Here is a 22,581-nt window from a genome sequence, read left to right as displayed (position 1 = left end):
TTCCGTCAACCTCTGGTGCTAAAAGCAAAAAACAATCTCAAACTAGTTTGGCCGAATCATTTACCAGAGGCACTCCATATGACAAAACCTCACGCAGATGGAAAGAAATAACGCAAGCCATTACAATGCATATCTGTAAAGACATGTCACCAGTTTACACAGTGGAAAAGAAGGGATTTCGTGATCTGATCAAAACGCTTGATCCGAGATATGTAATGCCGAGCCGCAAGCACTTTAGTGAAGTAGAGTTGCCGCGGTTGTATGGAGAATGCCGACGGAAAATTGAAGCGGAGCTTCGCGATGCTTTATACTTCTCAACAACAACTGATTTGTGGACAAGTCGAACTACACAGCCATATATGAGCTTAACAATCCACTTAATCAAAGACTGGACATTGTGCAGTAGATGTCTGCAGACTTCCTATTTTCCTGAGGATCACACGGGAGAGATGATAGCTCAAAGCTTAAAGGAAGCGCTTCAGTCATGGGAATTACGAGAGGATAATCAAGTCTGTGTCACAACTGATAATGCAACGAACAACATCAAAGCACTGCAACTAAATGACTGGACGCGGTTACAGTGTTTTGCTCATCGTCTTCATTTAGCCATTGGTAAGTGTCTAATAGAAATTAATAACATAGTAGTTTTATAATTCTTTGACTTTGACTTTTATTTTTGTTTTTATTTTATTATTTATACATCTTGTTATTAGGAAGTACCTATGTTGTTAATCTTATTAATAAATCTTAATTATAGAGATAAACGTTTTAAACCTTTTTAAATGCATGCTACTTGTCTTGTGTAATTTGTCAACTATTGCTACATTAGGTTTACACATTGCCCTCGACCCTTTTACTCTATTTATACAGAGAGAGGTGTAAAAGTGCCCCAAGTTGACCGCGCAATTGGGGTGTGCAAGAAAATTGTGAGTGCCTTCTCAAACACTTGGAAAAGACAGCGTGAACTGGCCATAGCTCAGGTGCAGCTAGGCTTGCCTGCTCACAAGCTTATCACTGAGAGTCCAACAAGATGGGGATCCAGGCAACAAATGATCGTAAGGGTCATTGAGCAGGAAAAAGCCCTAACACAAGTCCTGCAAGCTGACAAAAAGACCAGACATTTGGCTCTGACATGGCAGGACATGGACGTTCTTGAATCTGTAAATAAGGCATTATGCCCACTTGTAGAGTTTACAGATGCCCTGTCTGGGGAACAGTATATAAGCGTTTCATACTTGAAACCCGTGCTTTATCTTTTTAATGAACAGGTTCTTAAGCCACAGGATGATGACACGCAGCTCACCAGGGACATTAAGGTGAACATTCTTGACTTTTTGAATGAAAAATATGCAGATGAATCCACCCAGGAGCTGCTTGACATGGCTTCCCTTCTCGACCCTCGCTTCAAAACCACATACATAAATGCAGAACGAGTGGACTACATGAAGACCAGAGCTGCAGCAGAGATGGAGAGTCTTGCAGCTGATCCAAAAAGGCCTGTCGAGGGAGTCTCAGTGCCACTAGCTGAAGATGCTGGAGAAAATTCAGAATGTCCTGCTAAAAAACAGAAGAAAAGTTTGGGAAGCTTCTTCAAAATTGCTTCACGCCAACGGCAAGCTGTCCCCCAGTCAGAAAGGGAGTCCATTGAAATGGAACTTAACAGCTATTTACAGGCAGTTGAAGTGGATGGTGAGGCCAACCCCCCGGAATGTTTCATTGTTGGTGACGCACCACAAGGAAAATGTTCTGATGATGTTCCAAAAAGGTTTTTTTTTTTTTTTTTTTCTCATGTTTTCATTGAGAAACCTGAGATGTTTGTGCCGAGGGTCTAGGGCAGACGCGAGAAGAGGAGTTTTCCCTGCATTCTCCAAGTGAGCGGTGTTTATTCGCTGCTTGAGAGATGCCGCAACAATGTTCTTGAATTCGGTCACTTTCTGTGATTCTCCACAGCATATTTGAAGTACTGTAGAAGACCGCAGTTCTTAGGGGCAGTACACATATCACGTATTTTGCGCGCTCAAGTTCGTTATATCCAATGTAGGCGCGCGGTATGCGCGCTCATAATGGAAGCGACGTGGTCGCGATGGGCACGCAATGGGCAAGCGGTGCGACGCACCCGTTTTTTCCAGGCGCGTCCGCACCACATCAAGTTAAAAACATCTCAACTTTTCAGAATGCCACAAGCGCACCGCAGGTCATGTGACAAGAACTAAACATTCAGCTGCATCCTTTCTCTTAACAATGTTGAAAGCTCAGCTAAGATGAAGAAACAGCTGATCATAGCTATATATGGATTGACATTTTGAAATTAATTTAGTAGCAGAGCTGAAATTTCCGCATCTTCATGGAGAGAGCGCGTCATTGTTGCTTAGCAACGACAGACGCCTCAGGAGCGCTTCTGCTCGAGTGCTTTGGAGAAGGAGAAAGGGGGGCGCCTAGAGTTTTTAGGCGCGATATGTGAACGGCGCCTTATTCATTCATTTATTATTTTTTGCTTGCATCTTCAAATATGCCGTGGAGAATCACAGAAAGTGAATTAGGTTTTATTGTGATTTTTTTTTTTTCTGCGAAATTCGAATATCATTTTTATTTATCGAATAATTAGAGCAGAGCAAATATTCGAATGTTCGACTATCCGTGCACACCCCTACTGTAGACCTGTTCTAAACTTTCGTGATGTCTTTATAACCATCCTATAACCTCATCCATGAATAATTTTACCAGCAAGACACCTCACAACCGATTCCAATACAGTCTGATATGAGCATGATGCTAAATGAACATGATACTCTAATAAACATAAAAACATGTAGTCAACATAAAAATATTGGCAAACTCACCTGTTCAGAAGATTGGGGTCTGTAACATTTTTATGTGTATTTATTTATATACACTGCTGTTCAAAAGTTTGAGATCAGTAAGATTGATAATTTTTTTTAAAGAGGTTTCTTAAACTCATCAAGGCTGTATTTATTTGATCAGAAATAAAGAAAAAAAAATGTAATATTGTGAAATATTATTACTATTTAAAAAGAATGGTTTAATAGTTTAATTTACTTATTTCTGGGATTTTCATCAGCCATTACTCTCTTACTCTTACTCATTACTCTTACCTTCAATAACCATTCAACTATGCTGATCTATTATCAATGTTGGAAAGAAGTTGTTTGCTGATATTTTTTTTTTTGTGGGAACATTTCCAGGATTATTTAATGAATAAATGATAAAAAAATATATAATAATAATAATAATAATAATAATATTGTAATATATATATACATATATATATAAATACATATATACACATATATATATATATATATATATATACATACATACATATACATATATATATATATATACATACATACATACATATACATACACATATATATATATATATATACACACATACATACATACATACATACATACATACATACATACACACACACACACACACACACACACACACACACACACACACACACACACACACACACACATACATACATATATATATATATATATATATATATAGAATTAAGAAAAACTTTTGAGCAAAAGAAGCACTGAATTTATCAAGAGTTACAAACATTTTTTTTAAATGCTGTTCTTTTGAACTTTAAAGGGGGGTGAAATGCTATTTTAATGCATACTGAGTTTTTTACACTGTTAAAGAGTTGGATTCCCATGCTAAACATGGACAAAGTTCACAGAGTATGGCTCTGTGTGACGTTAGATGGAGCGGAATTTCCTTATATGGGTCCTAAGGGCACGTCTGCTGGAAGAGCGCGCGCTCCCGTATAGCAGAGCATGGAGAGCACAACAGACATTCACTGATCAGAACGAGAGCGTCGCGAAAAGTCACAAAAGAAGTGTGTTTTTGATTGCCAGGGCAAGACAACCCTGCACAGATTACCAAAAGAGAAACAGCATTAAGGGACCAGTGGATGGAGTTTATTTTTACAGAGCATCAACGGAGTTGTGCAAGTGTTTGTGTTTGTTCCCTACATTTCGAAGATGCTTGTTTTACAAACAAGGCCCAGTTTGACGCCGGATTTGTGTATCGTTTATTTCTTAAGGATGATGCAATCCAAACGAAAAAGGGTCACGATCGTGTGTTGGAACCGCATGCGGTGAGTAAAACTGCTTCAAATATGTGTTGTTAACTTAGCTATCGGCGTGTAAGCACATCAAGTAAACAACATGGGATGTTTTCATCAAACTGCACTTTCCACATGTACAGCTTAAAAAAAAAAAAAGACGACAAAGTGGAACTTGGTCATTTTCCAAAACTGCTAAGCAAATATATACAGTTTTAGTACATACCACATAGAGACGTCGTTGCTGAGGCTGCTCTTGTTAAATTTCAGCCTCTGGATCTGATTCTGGATCATAAATATACGCTGAATCTGACTGTTAGCCATGGTTTGTTTTGGTTGTTTTTTTTCCTCAGCTTCCAAACGCTCTCAACGCAAAAGCCTACTCGCGCTCATGATTCTTTAGCTCCGCCCACACGTCACGCCTCCAGCCGGTCGTGTTTTTCCGGGAAAAATCGGTACAGACTATCTTTCTCTTATGAATATAATAAAACCAAAGACTTTTTGGAGTTATGAAGGATGCAGTACTACTCTATAGGTACTCAAGATTAACAGGATATTGAGTGAAAACGAGCATTTCACCCCCCCTTTAAAAGAATCTATTAAAAAAAAAAAAAAAAAAAAAGGTTTCCACAAAAAAATATTAAGAGAGATATTTTCAACATTAATATAAGTTAATAAACAGCATAGGTTAGCATTTTAAACACCTTACAACTCCTTCAAATTATTCAAATCTTACAGTATTGTATAAAATAAACATTTCCAATCGACACTTCTTTCAACTTGTCAAATTTAATACAATTAAAAACAGACAACACAAACCAGTAATACTGCACTATCAAAAAGCCCTTCAACCTTTCTTTGATTAAACGAGGAGTTTATTTAGTGTGAAATGACACTGAAAGCTTGTTGAGATCAGCAGAGACTGATTACGAGGAACACGGGAGCGGTGAAACGTCAGGATGTCAATGATGTACTGTCAGGAACAAATGCAAGAGGTATGTCTCTTATCCCAGACATCGCTGTGACTGACACCTCCATCCATCGTGAGAGAGAGAGAGTAATCTTTCAGTAAATTTCATGGTGAGGCGAGACATTAGCCATCAGGGTGCAAACACACAGAGAAAAACAATTAATCGCCGCAGGCTACCCTGATGAACAGCCTGTATGCAGAGAGTCATAACCGATGAATAAATGCGCCAGTCGTTTCGGATCACAAGATTAGGGTCGGCTTTCATGCACAGTTGTTTGCTAGCAGACTTTATTTATACAAAGATGGATCCACCACAACAGAAGAATATTTATGGAGGTGCTTGTGTTTGTGTTTCATTCAGTATTACAAGACAACGACTATTCCTTTATGTACATGTTGCATATGAACACAAGCCTGCATCTGATAATGTCCAGTGATAGATATTCAACTATATGGTAGGGTGGATTTACAGAAGATTGCTACAATTCAAATCTAAAGCATAATGCGAATAGTTCCTGCATCCTGATTGGTCAGTACCACATTTCAGAAAGTGCTGAAATGATACCATTATTTTATGATGCTCGATCATAAGTACACTATTGAATATACAAAGAAATATTAACTAATATTTTTGTGATTTTAAACAATCTGGCTATAAAATACTTCTACTACTACTAAAACTACTAATAGTAACTTAATTTATGATTATTATTAAATACAAATAAAAATTACTAAATGAAATAAATATAAAACCTTTAATATTTAACTTAAAAAATTAAAGTAAATATTTATTTTTTACATTACAACTATGCTTGACGTGATAGAGGTGTTTATCCACAACACCGGGCACGTCACTTGCTGTAGCACCGACCCCCACCGGTTTGATCTTTTATAATCATAAAAAATAATTTAGTTTAGTAAAAGAACAGACACTACAATTAAAAACTGAACACGGCTGCTCAATGCAGCATGGCGAATGACAGTCGCATCATGGATCAGATTTAATTTCTCCAGTGAGGAGAGCTGACTGACAAGAAGAGTGAGGTGAGACAGACAAGACTATGGCGGATCATTCCGTTTCGAAAAGAGATGCAAAAGCAGCTGTTTGGCAATATTTTGGATTTTGAAAAGCCTATTGACTTTTGCCATTTATTGGATTTTTTACAATTTTTTTTATATTTGTTTCTTATTTAATTGGTTCCATATTGTTTGCTGATTTTTACTTTATTTAAACTTTGTGTCATTTGTGTCAGGGTGTATGCCGTGCCTCCAAGCGTTCTTACTCATTTTGCCAACAAACGCTCTACGTTTATTATTTATTTGGTTTTATACTATACATGTATACTTAGCAGTGTTGGGTGATATGGTCATTTTTCAAATCGTCATATCGTCAGCCTGTGAGATCGACGTTTCACGATATTAACATGAGTGGGTCGAGCAAGAGAGAGACTCTTTGTTCGTCATAGCATAACTATTCGGTTTTAAACCGTGCAGGTGCGTGAGAGAGAGCATATGGAATCACCAGTAATCGAAAAAATATACTTTCAAACATACTGATAAACTAGTTTTAAATACAAAAATACTCTATTTAAAACAGCTAGTTCATATAAAGTCGGATGCAACGGTCATATCACGTGTCCTGTGACTAATTTGCCGCATCTGCACAGGGAAGTTATCAGTCTAAATGTCAACAGTGAAAATCAAAAGTAGATTTCAAGATTTCATGTCCAACAGTTTAAAACTAACATTGGACATAAAAGAACACTTTAAACATAAAATATTCAAAAGTACAATTGAACTGATGCATTAAGCCTGTTATATTTTCCGATCCAGACGTGCACACGGACAGTGCAGACTTCTTCCATTTATACTTCCGAAAGCGTATGCTGATGGTCCGCTCTGCAACAAACAATTGCCCAGAATAATTGCACATCTGGCTGTCTTTATACAGCCAAAAAAGGGGAGGCACGCAGTCGAGGCACAGAGCCTCCACGCACACTCTCCGATGATGATTTTTACGTCACGCCTACCTAGCAGTCCATATCGGAAAGTATAAACAGAGGCTTTAGTCATACAGTGCTCTGGACCGCGCGCTTCATGACGAGACCGTCGCACCACCACAGAAACAAGAATGAGATGTGAAACTCCGTTAGTGAGGGCTTGTTTAACATATTGCACATATATAGGTCTTTTAGACTGCTTGTTAAAGTGCAGATGATGTGCGACTGGAGACTCATTCACCAGCTACATGCTCATCCTCTTTTGCATGTACGCGTGTGTGTGTGTGTGTGCGTGTGCTCTTGTTTTTGTGACATATCAGGACACAACTCTGTATAATGACATGGGTATGACACAGGAATTACAAGGAGAGGGTGACTTATGAGGACATAACCCATGTCCCCATTTTTCAAAACGCTTATAACCCATACAGAATTAGTTTTTTTGATAAAGTAAAAATGCGCAAAGTTTCCTGTGAGGGTTAGGGTTAGGGTTGGTGAAGGGTGATAGAACTGATAGAACAGTTTGTAAAGTATAAAAACCACTACGCCTATGAGATGTACCCACTTTTCACAAAAACAAACGTGTGTGTGTGTGTTTTCATGCGTGTGTGTGTGTGTGAGAAAGTGAAATAGCTGGGCAGTTTGAGAGCCAAAATATAAAAGGCCATCTAATAACAGTAAAAATAATAATAGTTATTATTATTATTATTATTATTATTATAATTATAATTTAATACATTAATAGGAGAATGAGCCTAATATAGTCTCGACTGCTATCGTCAATATCTCTGACTATCGTCGATACACAATACTATTGCCTATCGGCACAACCCTAATACTTAGCCTATTTCCAGTTTTGTATACCTATTTAAGCTAAGTTATTTGTTATTTTATATTAGGCTTAGCCTGCCCTAAAGCATGGTGTATTTTTATTTGTTTTAATAATAAATGTTCTATGTTTTCTAAATAAGCTAAAGTGAGTTTGACATTGTATTTCGATGTTGTAGTCAAGCAATTGACGTCGAACTGCCACTAATACAAAAGTTAAAACTAAAATGTACATTGCACTTTTAAGCTGTTTAAAAGAGAGGAAAAGAGGGAAAATTCAAACAATCTCAAAACAAACAATTGCTTTAAGCCGAATTTCTGCTATTTGAAAGTAAAAGCAAGCAATTTAAAAGCAAAGGAAAGTGAGGAAAAGAGGGAACTGGTATCACCGGTGTGGTCATTACCGGTTGACTTACCGGAAATTTCCTCACCGTCACAACCCTAATTACAACTAGAAAATTACAATACTAATATTAAAAATATTAATATTAATTTCTATAATTTCAAATCTTGAATTAATGAACTTTCATTTTGAAGGAAAACAGCAGGAAGCCCTCCTTAAAGCGTCTCTTCGGTTCATAAGTGCTTCTCAGTATAAATAAATTAAGACTGTTGGATCAAGTTGATCATTAATGCAAGCCAAACTCAGAGCAGATGCAGAGATGACGTCTGTAGAGCAGCATTTACTGCAAACCAAGCCATTTTGACACTAAAAACACAGATTAATCGTGCAACCCTTATAAAGGCCTAATGCACAGATTCCATTATTTTGACAAACCTTTTTGTTGCAAGTTCACTAACATCAGATGCTAATCGACATGGCCTTTATCACTGCTTAGAATACAATGAAATACTGTGTGCCTTAATAATTCTGTTTAAGAATACACATCATCTCACAGAAGGATTTATTTCAAACACATTCGAATAATGTTATAAAGGGAGTTTGGAGTAAAAACATGTTATGAAATTTGTTATTTTCACGTACTTTCAGATGGAGCAGAATTGACTACACAGAGCTGTGGTTCACTGAGAAGATACGCAAACAGCTGTCATTATAGGGAATGATTTGTAAATTTCATAATCTTACGATTATATCGTCTGTGATTACGAATGCGATTTTGCATAGCTTGTCAGAGAACTACAGCTCTGTGTAGAAAATGCTGCTCCACCTGAAAACAGGTAAAGGAGATTTACTACTAATCACAGAACCGGCTTTACTGACAAAATGTGCAATACAATTGTGATTATACAAATACGATTAATTGTGCAGCCCTACCTATAGTGCTTTATTTTTATATTGGTTAAATTTCATGAATACTCCTGCTAAATACACCTACTGTACCTAATACATAAAGCACTGCCTGTTTTGTTACATTATTTTTATATTTATTATTTGTAACATGCATCTTTATTCTCATTTTGTAATAACAAATAATAAAAAAATAATAATAATCAAAGATTTTTATCTTCACCCACTTCGGCCTAAACGTCTGCCATTCATTTTTTATTTACTATTATGTTACCTTGTAAGGCATAGTTTTTAAAATAGTTTCCTATTATAAATATAATAATTTTTTAACTGTTAATAAAAACATTAGCATGTGAAGTTATGTACAGTTTATGTGGCACAAACCCACGTACCTCATTCTCTTTACTCTCATACTTCGAAGCATTCTTTCCTTGACTTTTCCTTCTGAGTTTCTTCAGGTCTGACTGCGATCTCTCCAGCGAGTCCTGCTTTATCTTGTGTTCGGTCTGATATCTCTTAAACGTGGCCTGTGGACAGACAGTATTCGATCATTGACAGAGTCGTGTCCATACATGTACAGTGTATCAGTTCAGAAATGTGTTGCACTGACTTCTGTGCTATATGTAGACAGGAAACAAATAGTGTGACATGCGCCTGAGTTTCACTTCCCATCTCTGAAGATAATGCCATTTTAGGCACATTTCCCAGTCTGTAAGGAATCATATACAGACACCAGCATTGGGACCGAAGTAATGACACAACTAAATATTTCGGTGGTGTGACAGTTGTCGTTTTCAAAATAATCAAACTTTTCCTGTTAGCAGCTATGTTAACTAGCAGCACTGTAGTGTGACATTACGCTATAGATCACTGTTGTTTTTTAGGTCACCTTGTAATGCACACACAGCTTTATAACTGAGAATGAAAATAACAAATCAAATACATATAAATATGCTCCCTGCGTCTCTCTAGCACTGGGAAGTTTGATTCATTTCTGCAAATGAGGCCAGAACCGAAGTAACAATTCACAAATTCGTTACCACGAACCAGTGTTGCACAGCATTTCACATGATTGGTTAACAACAACAAACAAACAAACAAACAAACAAAGAAAGAGAGATAATATTGCTGTTTACCACTTTAGTTTGTATAAATGAACAGTTTTTTTAATTAATATAAGTATCAGTTTAAGTTGGACATGCTTTTCTTTTTTCTTAATAAATTGAAATGGTATTTTTCCTTTCAGTAGCATTTTGATGTAGTTAGCTTAATTAGTGGTAATTAGGGATGGAAATTAGCACCGGCAACCAGCCAAATGCGGGTGATTTTGTGTTGTGGTGGGTAAACTCGCTTTACCTACCGGCCACAGTGGTGTGTAAATAAAAATTGCATACTGTTTCACCTGGCCGGTGGACAATAAAGTTAATTTTCATCCCTATTGTGTGTACTACACGCAATAAAGTGTAATATCCTCCGAAGCAGCTCCGTGGAGAAAGGCGGTGTAAACCGGGCTCGAAACGGTGGCGTTGTTTCCAGTGCAGTGTTTGCAGCTGAAGTTAGTGCCGCCGAAGGAGTGATATATTTGTTGGTTATTTACAGTACGTTTTATAGCACGCCCTCATGTTATACAAGATTACAAGATCACGTGAAGAGTTGAATTTGTTATCGCGCACAAGTTTCCGCATACTGTCCCTTCTCTGTCAAACCCCGGTAAGTTCATTTTCCTCCAGCATTCTGCAACATTTTAGATTATATGGACAGTTTGTTTTTAACGGCGTAATAAGCAGACTAACAAACAGTATTATCGGTCGCGTTAATGGAAGTTAGCTCTGTGGCTAGTAAGTTGTTACACTGTTCATTTTTGTTTGTAGAAACAAGATTGTATCACTACACATGTTTGACAGCTCTGGCCTGACGAGACGCTTAAAAACTATATATTAAAAATGCCAATGTTCATTGTCGACTGTGTGGAAGTTTGTGAGCCAAGATTTTTTTCAGTGATACAGTGTTGAACAGGGGACTTTTCCACACGTGTTCCCTCAAACACACACAAATAAATAAAATAAAACATTTAATACACTTATACTGGTGAATCCTTTCCTTTGGAATTAAATACAACATTATTAATGCGTACGAAAACGGTTTAGATTGTCCTAAAAATGTTTCTGTGCATTAAAAAAGTTGAGTGCAGTGTATCATCCGGTTGGGCTGCAGAGTTAAGAGAATGAGCTGCTTCAGCAAGAGTCGGCTGTTTAAAAACCTAGTAAGCTACCTAGATAGGCAGTATTTTTGGGCATCACTGAAAAAGAAAATGTCAGTATTTCATTGAGACTTGAGATTAAATAAACTGATTGAGTATTGTAGATCTTGTAGTATTAATTTTCACATGCAGTTACACATTGTCAGTTAAAAACAAGAAAGTGCCTGGTAAAAACATTGAGTCCACAGTGGCCGGTGGACAAAAAAGTTAATTTCCATCCCTGGTGGTAATTAGTGGTTTCTAACGCACTGGCCCCAACCTCAGACCTGTAAATTTTCTTACATTTCATAGTAGACTATTGGCAAATATGATGCAGGACAACAACTCCAATGCAGTTATGCCCTAATATACAAGATATTTTTTTTTCTCTCTCATATTTATATTCACAATAAGCAATATCACAGGAGCAACGAGAGCTACATCACATCAGTACTTTTTAGCATGAGTGCAAATGTGGTCTTACATAACAGTTCGGTAAATTTGTTGATATAAAGAGTAAAGTTGTTAATATAAATATATTTCAAACACAATATTGTCTGTTTATCCACAGTTTTGCCAACAAAACCATTATCAATTAAGCCACAGCAGAATAGGGCTGCAAAAAATGATTATTTTGATGGTCGATTAATCTAACGATTATTAGAACGATTAATTGACTATTTCACTGATTAATCAATAGAATTTAATTGATTATTCAGCTCTTGCAATTAGTTAATATACTGTTAAACATAACAAATAAATAAAAGAATCCCTTCAGCTTTGGGAAATAATATGTAATTACAATTATTATACAATTAATTTATACAAATAAATATATTTGATACACAAAATAAAATAAACAAAATAAAGGTAATACAAATAATACAAAATAAAGGTAAGTGATTAGATGTTTTATTTTTGGATAAACAATTTTATTCACAATATACACTACCAATCAAACATGTTTGAACAGTATCTTCTGCTCATCAAGCCTGATTGTATTTGATCCAAAGTACAGCAAAAACAGTAACATTTTGAAAGATTTTTTACTATTTAAAATAACCATCTATTTGAATATATTTTAATCCTGTGATTTCAAAGCTGAATTTTTATCATTACTCCAGTGACATAATCTTTCAGAAATCATTCAAATATACTGATTTGCTGCTCCAAAAACACTATTATTCTTCTTATTATTATTATTGATGTTGTTGAAAACCGCTGAATATGATTTTTTCAGGTTTCTTTGATGAATAGAATATTTATCTGAAATATAAATCATTTGTAACATTACAAATATCTGTCAATACCAAACACAAATGTTGCTAGTGTTTTTGCAGCACTACTATTATTATTTCTTTTAATATTTTTTAAAATATATTTTTCAGATTAATAGATTTTTAATTTATAAAGTTGTTTTTATTTTATTTTATTTTTTATTTTATTAAAATGTAGATTTAAGTTAACATTTATGTTCCAACAAACTTGAAAAATTTTGCTTGATAACGTTTTCTGCTAAAACTTATGTAAATGGTTGACTTTTTTTCATTTTATATTTTTAATACTTGGTCAGTTTGTTGATTTGTTTGGGTAACTTTAGATAAATATTTTATTTTAATACTGTGCACTGCACAAAATTAAGATTCGAGACTTAGTTCAAGTCAGTGTTCAATAAATGATGATGTTAAGTTTAGGAATGTTGTGCATACACTTATTAGTCTGACATTTTAGCATGCAAATGAAGGGGAAAACTTCAAGATATCAGCCTTAAAAATCGGCAGCACATATTGGCCATTGGCTGACTACTTTTACCTTCTTAATTATCTTTGATGTAGTTTTTTTTAAATGTAGTATCCTCCCAATAAGCAGCTTTCCCATCAATAATGAACATACAGAAGCTCACCGTCATGTATTTCACATCCATGTCAGTTTTCCTCTCCAACTCTGCAATAACCTCCCGATGAAACAGTCTGAACTGTAGAGACACAGAGAGAAAGAAAATGAAGAAAACAAAAGTGTACGATAATGTTTTGGTGTGAAAGTGTGCTGCTGAGAGGCCTAGACTGACAAAACACACAACACAAGCACAGAAAACGAGGCGACTGAGTGTTTACTGTTGTTGTATAAGCTAAAGTGCTTCTAGAGGAGATGAGTCAGAGACAAACAGAGGGATACCCACACACCAACACACACTAACCCATCAACCTAATGCACGAGAGGCGAGAACGCTTACATCAACACCTCATCATCATGGTTACAAGTGCACCCACCTACCCCTCTCCCCCACTGAATCGGTTTTGCTCTCTTTTAAGTCAGATCACACACTCCCATCGTTTGCCTACACTTCCTGACACGTCTATGTTATTACGCCTTCATACAGAAAACCACTTCATTTGCTGCAGCCATTAAATGAGGAATCACTGTTGTGTTTCAGATGTGTCTGCCTTCTATTCAAGAAGACATTGTGGTTTCATCATTTCATGGATATACAGGAGTATTTTTAGGTTCTGGGTACAATGTAGGCTAGCATAGTAGAATTGCACTTGTAAATGTCATAGTGTGAAAGGGCTTTGATTAATCACATAATCCAACCGCTGATGTATCGTTCCAGCCCTAATAATGAATAATCTTTATGGAGACAATCAGGAAATCTGCACAACCATCAGTATTGGACGAGAAACGTAACTATCGGTGCTGCAGGACATTAGTATGAAAACAGCCAATGTTCAGAGCCGATTTTGATTTTGCCCTGTCAATCAATATGGGATGGAAAAAAAAGTGTCTTAAAAAAATGTCTCTATCTTGGTTGAACATGACAGCAGATGTGCTATTTGAAGCCTGAAAACAAAACCTTCACATTTTGAATAAATTATGCACAAAGCAGCAGTGCAATATTATCAGAACGCACCCATCCCATTATAATCACTGAAGCTGTCACTGCAGATTTACAGTTTCTGAGGTTCAGTGCTCACTGCACACACTTCTGGACTTGTCAAAATCAAGAAAGCTGACTAGACTAGATAATAAAGTACATATGGTCTTGTCTATAATGGGTTTACGTAACTTGCTTATAGCGTGTAGTGTACTGAATGCAGTAGTGGTTTACATTTGTCATATACAAACAAATGTCTCAACTAACCTTTTTCTTATCAAGAGTTCAAAATGAATGCTAAATAAATGTTGAAATGTCATAAAATCAATGATTGAAATACTATGTAACAAAAAAAAAAGTTAAGATTTTATAAACATGTTTAGAGCAGCTACTTGAATTAAGATTAGGGACGAATGGCACAGATGTCATAGCAACGTTACCAACTTGACTATATATCTTTATTAGAAGGCTCACTTTGTAAAAGGCCTTTCAAAGTCACAGCATTTATATTTGTTTAAAAAAATATTGATCTGCTTTTCATTGCCGTTTTTGAATGATCTGAAAAATCGCACAGGATAGACTGCTTTTATAACACATTTATGGTGCATCCTTTTTGAAAGCTAAACTTTTGAAACCTTTGATTGATGAATGACCAGCAAATTAGTCAAAATGTATCCTTTCTTTTCTCATGGAAGAAGGTATACAATGACATGATGGTGAGTAGGTGACAATTTTCTTTTTTTGGGGGCTAAACAAGTATTGTTTTTAATATTATAAATATTATTATTATAATTTAATTCAGTCACCCAGACTGAAATGTTCATTCAACCCTTATTCTGTTTGTATCAATTCACAATTCATATAGAATACTTTTTTTAACTTGTATGCTAGTGTAGTAAAACCGACATATGTTAGTTTTTGTTTTAGACCTTACTGTTGTCAAACTAGTATAGATTCACAATATTGGCATTTACATTGGCTATCGTCCAGAAAATAAATTAAATAAATAATTGTTAAGAATGGTATTGGTATCACATCAGGTTTGTGAAAATGATATCAGGTTTGACTGAAGCGGTCCTGTTTTTGATTCACAGATCAGCAGCTGCACCGACAGGAATGGCCGTGTCATCATGTGGCGCTGGGATCAGGTGCATCAACAGGCATGTTCAAACCTGCTCTGATAAAAACACTACAATCTAACACGCAGTAGGTGTGTCCGCTGTATTCCTCTACCCTTTCCTGTTGTTTACACTAATAAGACTGCCTGTACGTCAATGGGAGAGTCCATGATGTTTGTGGGAAATGGGATGTTTGATATGCGATTAAATTGCAGATGGCCATCTCTTGCTTGGGTGTGTTTAAATGTTTACAGCAAAAAACAAACACACTGAGAAAAAGACAAACTTACGTTCTCCTCCAGTTCTAGATTGACTTTCCGATGGACGTCTGAGATCTCCATCAGGACGACCCCTAAGGACAGAGAAAACACTTTAATCAGCCTCTCACACCAATACAAAGGCTATTAACACGTCCATTGTTTTTAATCTAATACTTTACAGAATTCCCCTGTTCAATAAACCCCCACGGCCTTGCTTTCCAAGAACAGTCCTCCCTCAGAGTGGCTACTGTAATTAAAACACACTGTGCATGGATATTTTCTCCCAGCATGCTCCTACCCGCTGTAATCAAATGGGGATTAAAATGCAAATCCTACGGCATAAATCAGAGCACTTTATATAAAGGATCCGCCCACCACACACTTATTCAACACTTATTTGAGAGGCAATTTCATAAACATCCTTAAGAATTGCATTTGATTTCTGGACAGAGAGAAGGAGGGACAGACAGCAAATCTGAGTTTATTCTTGCTCAAGTTAATTCTCTCTGACATCTGGGAAGAGATTTTATCCCTGCCCTAGAGACTGATGCATGGAGATATGGATTTTCCATAGAAACAATAACGCAATCTCTCGGACTTCCTCTGCCACTCTCTTCAGTCCACTCTTCACATGACTTCTTTGGTCACTCTTCCTCAGTACCAAACACATGTTAAAGGAAAACGCCACCGTTTTTCCATATTTCACTACAGTAATTGAGTGCACGCACTGTGACGGTAGAGGTACGTATCAACTCGTCTAAGTTCAGGGAAGAACACAGTGGAATATGGAAAAACGGTTGTGTTTCCCTTTAAACTAATGTCAGCAAATGGAAAGGCAAAAACATTGTAACTTTAAAAGAGAATGCAGCGGACAGAACTTAAATTCACAACAAAATAAATAGTTATGGTATGTAAAATGATCAGTCTTCACAAAACAAATGGAGAACTTTGGATTATGCTGTGCATACTAGGGCTGGGTAAAAATATTGATCTCTCGATTTTAATCGATTCTCATTTTTAAGAAACTATATAGATTCCTAAATCCCAGGACTCGATTATTCTCAAATCAAATCAAATGCTCCCAAATATATTTTGGTGTCGCACAGACTACATTTCGGGATCATACAGTATGTAATCAAAATGGTCGCAATTTTGAGCCTTGCAAAAGGGCAAATAGACTTGACAAAGATTACATTTAAATGCAAAAATAAATTTAAGCATGTATAATTAAATATCTAATATGCATAAAAAAAAAAAAAAAAAAAAAAAAAAACAGAAACAAAAAGTCTATAATATGGGCTGACAACTTTTATGGTAATCCTATATTATGTATCCTTATGGCTTCTTGTGGCCAATTTGAGGTCTGACAATAGTTCCATTTAAAATTATTTTTTCGCAGCAATACTGTATCAATACACGGATGCCAAATATTGATCTTTTAGTATAGTATTTGGTAGAATAAAATCAATTTCTTTACAATCCACAAGATGTAGGTGTTTTTCTGGTAAGGTCAGCTGAGTCACCTTCAGCATGCAGTAAGTTAGTAAATTAAAGATGGATCTACTTTTAAATTGAATGTATGGACTTGAGCTTTGAAAACAAGATTTCCAGTTTCCAGATTTGAAAACAAGGAATTCTTTCGGCATCCGAAAATTATCAGCCGAAAATGGCATTTTTCAGCATTGTTCATTATTCTGCTCTATGAATGTGCTCGTGTACTGCTCATGCTCACCAGAAAAGCAAAGTCCACTCAAATAACGCGCAGACAGAAAATGTTTTTTAAGAAAACTTGCTTCTGTTTGCAGTAGCGCTACTGTGCTGTAACATGTTAAAGGCTAGTTCAGCTGTACTGGGCAATGCTGGTAAATGTTAACTAGCACAACTGTTGATTTTAATAATGAATTAGTAAATGTTGAAATTAACATGAACTAAGATTAATAAATGCTGAAGAACTATTGTTCATTCTTAGTTCGTTAACAGTAGTTAACTAATGAACCTTACTGTAAAGTGTTATCGATATTATTATAAATTCTGTCCAGTTTTATTGCGTTACTTTCAGTCAAAGTGTGGTTATTTTATCATTATTATTTATTTATTTTTTGTTAACATTTAAAAAGTCTCACAAAATTACTTATTGTTTTATAAAATAATAAATAAATCATTACAAAGCATTTTTGGGTTTTTGGCCAAGTGCATCCAGAATTTTCGGTTTCTATTTCTGCCCAGAATTTTTGGTGCATCACTAGATGAAAGACTACATATTTAATTTAATTTCATTTAAATTGAACAGTAATTTACTTTCAAATGCCCCAATTGCTGAAGGGTCTGCACAATTTTGTTGTACAAGTTCAAGTTGCACTGTTATATCACAATATATTGCAATATATTTAAAATCGCAATAATATTGTATCGTGAGTCTAATAGGTACTGGAGTATAACATTAAAGGACACATAGCATGTTGCATTGCAAAAATTACTGATATGGATGTGTATTTCTAAACTCCTTTAATGTTTATTTAATATAATCTAATAAAACATATCAAACACAAAAAACCTACTTCGATAACCCAGTGGTCAACCGCTCTAACTGATTAATGGACCATACTGACATCAGCGGTCGCCACCAAAAGCTGCAGCTTCAGCCTTGTGTAGGAACATGTAGTGCTAAACAGACCGTGTTGTGAAACTTGGTCTCAACCTTGACTTTTTATTTTTCTCTGAGGCTATGTGACTGAGACAAAGGGCGGGGCGGGGGCAGAGATCCAGAACATGAAGTCAGCCACGGCCCAGAGTCACATGAGTCACAAGGCCACCTGAGAGCAGCAGGTGTGGGTTCTCTCTGCCTCAGCTGACCCACTTTAACTTTATCTGCTCTCTGACCCTGATTCAGCCCGGATGTCTTATCAGCTCCACTAGAGACATGTGAGTTTGTTTATGTGTGCCTGCGGCAATGCCATAAAAGAAAGATTAGGCCAAGCAAAGTGTAAACCATCCTATCCGGAGCCATGTCTCTAGACGATTACTGCCCCAGTGTTCAGGAAGTACAGTACATGCAGTCGACTATTGTAAACTGTTCTCTGTGATTTTATTGCTTACTCAAATACTGTTAGTACTGTCCTTTAATAAAGAAAACATGCAATTTGAGGTTGAAGCAAAGGCCTGGCTTGGGCACTGAATCTGGTCTAGATTTTATCGTAATAACTACTTATAGCCCATGAATCTCGATAGTCACATTTTTAACGATATTCGATATAGATCTCGATGTGTTTACATTTGTATTTAAATATTTAAAAAAAAACATGATTTTCTTTTGCCCATAAAAATAAAGAATAATAATCATTTCGATTGAACAGCTAATTTAAGCAGTTAAAGAAATCTAGACAAAGTGATCAATTACTGCTTTTTATTAAATGAACGCATGTATGCCTATATGTAACTGAAATAGTGCAAAACAAGTACATAAAGTGTCAGCTGTCTGTGGTTTTAAGAGAAGCTCTGTGGGATGAAACAATGTTCCCACTGACAATAAAAGCCCTCTTAGATGGGGAGCTAGTTGCTGAAGCTCATAGCTATTTCTTATATATATGTTGTGAATACCAAAGACTTTTGCACTCTCTCTGTCTATATTATGAAAACTTACATATAACAGTGAAATTCCCTAATAGTAATCCCAAATGGCCATAGTCTGTGTTTCTCTATTCAAACATCAGCGGTCGAGTAAGTGCATTTATTCATATTTATTTGCACGTGCTTACTGCGGAAGCACCGCCGACGATGATCTGAAAACATTAACAAGCTGGAGTTTAGCTGGTCTGTGTTCTGTCATGAGATCTCGACTGTATTGTTTGCGATTGTGATCACTGAATAAATGCACTTACTCGACCGCTGATGTTTGAATAGAGAAACATAGACTATGACCATTTGGGATTACTATTAGGGAATTTCACTGTTATATTAACAATAATAGAAGAACAAAATGCAGAGAGAAATATCACTCTATTCTTTACTGAATATCTTTAAAAAAGTTGTATTAGGAATCAGTCTATATATTGTTTTATTTTTATATTTGTTCATTCAATTTCTTAAATGCTACTGCTAAATGCACCTATGTACCTGAAAATAAAGCATTGTTTGTTTTATTTGTATATTATGTGTAGTTGTAATGTGTATCTTTGTTCTTATTTTTTAATAAAAAAGGTAAAACAATGGCAAAGATTTTTATCTTTGGCCACTTTGGCCTAAATATCTAATATAACGCCATACTCCAGGAGCGATGCATCTGCAGCAGTCATACAGGGATGGTTTCCGCACGGCTGTGCTGCAGTGGACACGCTCAATTAAAGTGACAGTCAATGTTTCAAGTTAAAAATTAACATGGATTGACACCGAATTGTGGTAATTACACAATAAATGTGTATAATTCATATCTACTGTTTCACAGTCAACATGTGTCTTTTTGACTAGATTTAAAACAAGGGAAAGTGCACTTTTAGTTAAACCAGGCAATAATAGATGGCACTCGTGGAGGTAGGAACACAAAGTTATAATTGAGTTTAAACGTGAGTATGTCTATGAAAGTTGGTATTACTGTACTGCGATAAAATAGAATCACAATGCTGAAAAAACAGTTTCAGAAACGATGTTTGGATTTTAAATCAAATTAATGTGTTTGAGCAGACTGCAAACATGTTCTGTGCAAAAGCGAAACGAGTCCATGCTGCTTCTGCACCACAAACACATACTCTATACGCACTACAGACAAAGTATGTGTTAACCTGGTGCAACAAATCTATTTCAACACCTGAGGCACTGCTACAATGAGCTCTATCACCAATGCATGGCCAAAAAAAAAAATAAAAAAAAAAAATAAACAGCTTTTTGTTTTGCCATGTCATTTTGTCACATATATTTAGTGATTATTTTGGCTTAGACTTACTGTATTTTTCGGACTATAAGTCACTTCTAAGTATGTATAAATCGCATCAGTCCAAAAATACGTCATGACGAGGAAAAATGCATATACAAGTCTCACAGGACTATAAGTGCCCTCTCGCGGCTGTAAACGGTAATGTTTTCTCTTGGTTCATGTCAAATTAATTTAGATAAATAAGTCGCACCTGACTATAAGTCGCAAGACCAGCTAAACTATGAAAAGTACGACATATAGTCTGAAAAATACAGTATCACTTTTCAAAAGACACGTTACAACATTTTGATAAAGCTCTAATTGGTTTTATTTTGGAAATATGTTTCAAATTCACACTGAATGGATTTATGACTGTAAAGCATGTCAAAATCGTAATTAAAATCGAAAAAAAAAAAAAAATGAAAAAGACCTATATGACTGTTTATTAGGATACTTGCAACTGGATGCATATAAGTGTTTATGCATTCGTTCAAAGCCAATAAAGTGGCAAAAATGCTCACAAGCTCTATTAGCAGCTGATGCATGGCTTACGCACTCCTCTCACACAGAAACAGCGTGCAAAGTTTTTGTGGCCATGCACACAGCAACGTGATGGTACTGCGCATGCTGTTATTCATGTTTCTGCTTGCATCCCCGTGTAATGCATGTAAGACTGTCATTCAAATGATGAAAAAGTATTGCCTTAATGTATTTTGCGGCACCAAAGACCATAATATGAAATGATAATTTCATCCATCCGATATATATCGTCATATTGCCCAGCCCTATTGTTCACTTTGATTTTGGCATGGAGTTAAAAGTTAAGATTATGATTTTTCAGCAGTATTACAGCACAGCGTGAGTTTATGTGTGCAACATTTGCCATTTTGATCTGGAAACAGTGACACATTATGTCAGATTTAAAAAGTGAATTCTATGACATGTCTAGGGGTTACACTGATCGTGGGAAATTCTCAAAAAAGTATAAAAGATTAGTTGACAATTGATTAAACCTCTGCCCAGTATTACTGATTCATAAGGGCTCGAGTTTGTTGGTCAAGCCACCTGAATTTGGCGGTGGAAGTAATTGAATATGAACGTCAGGTTGAGCTGTGATGGGAGGGGTGATGCGTTTCCACCCACAGACTTTGATCACAGCAGCTGTAGGTGCCGCCCAGTCAGACACAGAAACTTCCACCGCTAAGAACAAAAGCTGCATGCAGACAATGACTGCAGAGACATAACAGCGACATGTCCAGAGCTTTACAGTCCACAGTACCGGTGATACAATAGATCATAGATCACCCAATGCTTCTGCATTATCAAACACAACAACAGCAAACATTCCAGCAACGAGCACCAAACAGAGGCCCAGTGTCTGCAGCGAATCAAAACTCACTGCGTTTCTAGATGGATTTACATGAACGAGAACTGCTTATAGTAAACAACGAGTACAGGGATAGCAGATCCCATGAGAGAAGAACTTGAGATTGACTTAACAAAGCTATAAGTCACAAGAGGCTGTGCGTTGCAGTGATTTTTCCATGGTTACAAGAAGCTGCTAGACTTAAAATAGCGTCAACAGCAGGAACTAAAGAAATCATTTATTAATAGTACTGATCTCAATAAACAATTCTTCCACCAACATGGCTCCCACACCTTTTAAACAGTGAATCTCAATGACCTTTCTGTGACATCCTTTTCTGATTACTAGAATTGAACAAATTATTTTGTAGACTGTTGATGCTGATTTCCATATTGATGTAAACATCTAAATTGACGTGCCAGTCTTAAATCTGAGCTTGCTTCTTGCTATTATAAAAATAAAAAAAGTCTGGGCTGTTGGCATGCCATTGTTCTCACCTGGTGTGAATAAGCCCATAAATCAACTGTTTTTAATCAAAAGTTCTCTCACACCAAATAAAAGCAATCTTTGACTGGGAAGAGAAACAACAACAACATAATTACAAATAAATAATAATGGAGATTTTTTTAATGAACATCCACATTCATTTGATCTTCCAATGACTATA

The 22,581-nt window shown here is 36.0% G+C and overlaps 1 protein-coding gene across 1 annotated transcript in view; it reads right to left on the bottom strand.

Annotated features, from left to right (window-relative positions):
- baiap2l1b (BAR/IMD domain containing adaptor protein 2 like 1b) overlaps nucleotides 1-22,581 on the bottom strand; it is a 55,318-nt gene that overhangs the window by 17,849 nt on the left and 14,888 nt on the right. The window contains exons 4-6 of the mRNA XM_052549932.1: nucleotides 15,673-15,734; nucleotides 13,296-13,367; nucleotides 9,546-9,680 (exon numbers count right to left, since the gene is read on the bottom strand). Of these exons, the coding sequence (XP_052405892.1) occupies nucleotides 9,546-9,680; nucleotides 13,296-13,367; nucleotides 15,673-15,734 (269 nt within the window). The remainder of the gene's footprint in view (nucleotides 1-9,545; nucleotides 9,681-13,295; nucleotides 13,368-15,672; nucleotides 15,735-22,581) is intronic.

Source organism: Carassius gibelio, chromosome B3 (assembly GCF_023724105.1).
Source record: "Carassius gibelio isolate Cgi1373 ecotype wild population from Czech Republic chromosome B3, carGib1.2-hapl.c, whole genome shotgun sequence".
In the NCBI taxonomy this organism is placed as follows: Eukaryota; Metazoa; Chordata; class Actinopteri; order Cypriniformes; family Cyprinidae; genus Carassius; species Carassius gibelio.
Note: the sequence above shows the minus strand (reverse complement) of the source record. Positions and strands in the feature narration are given on the sequence as shown.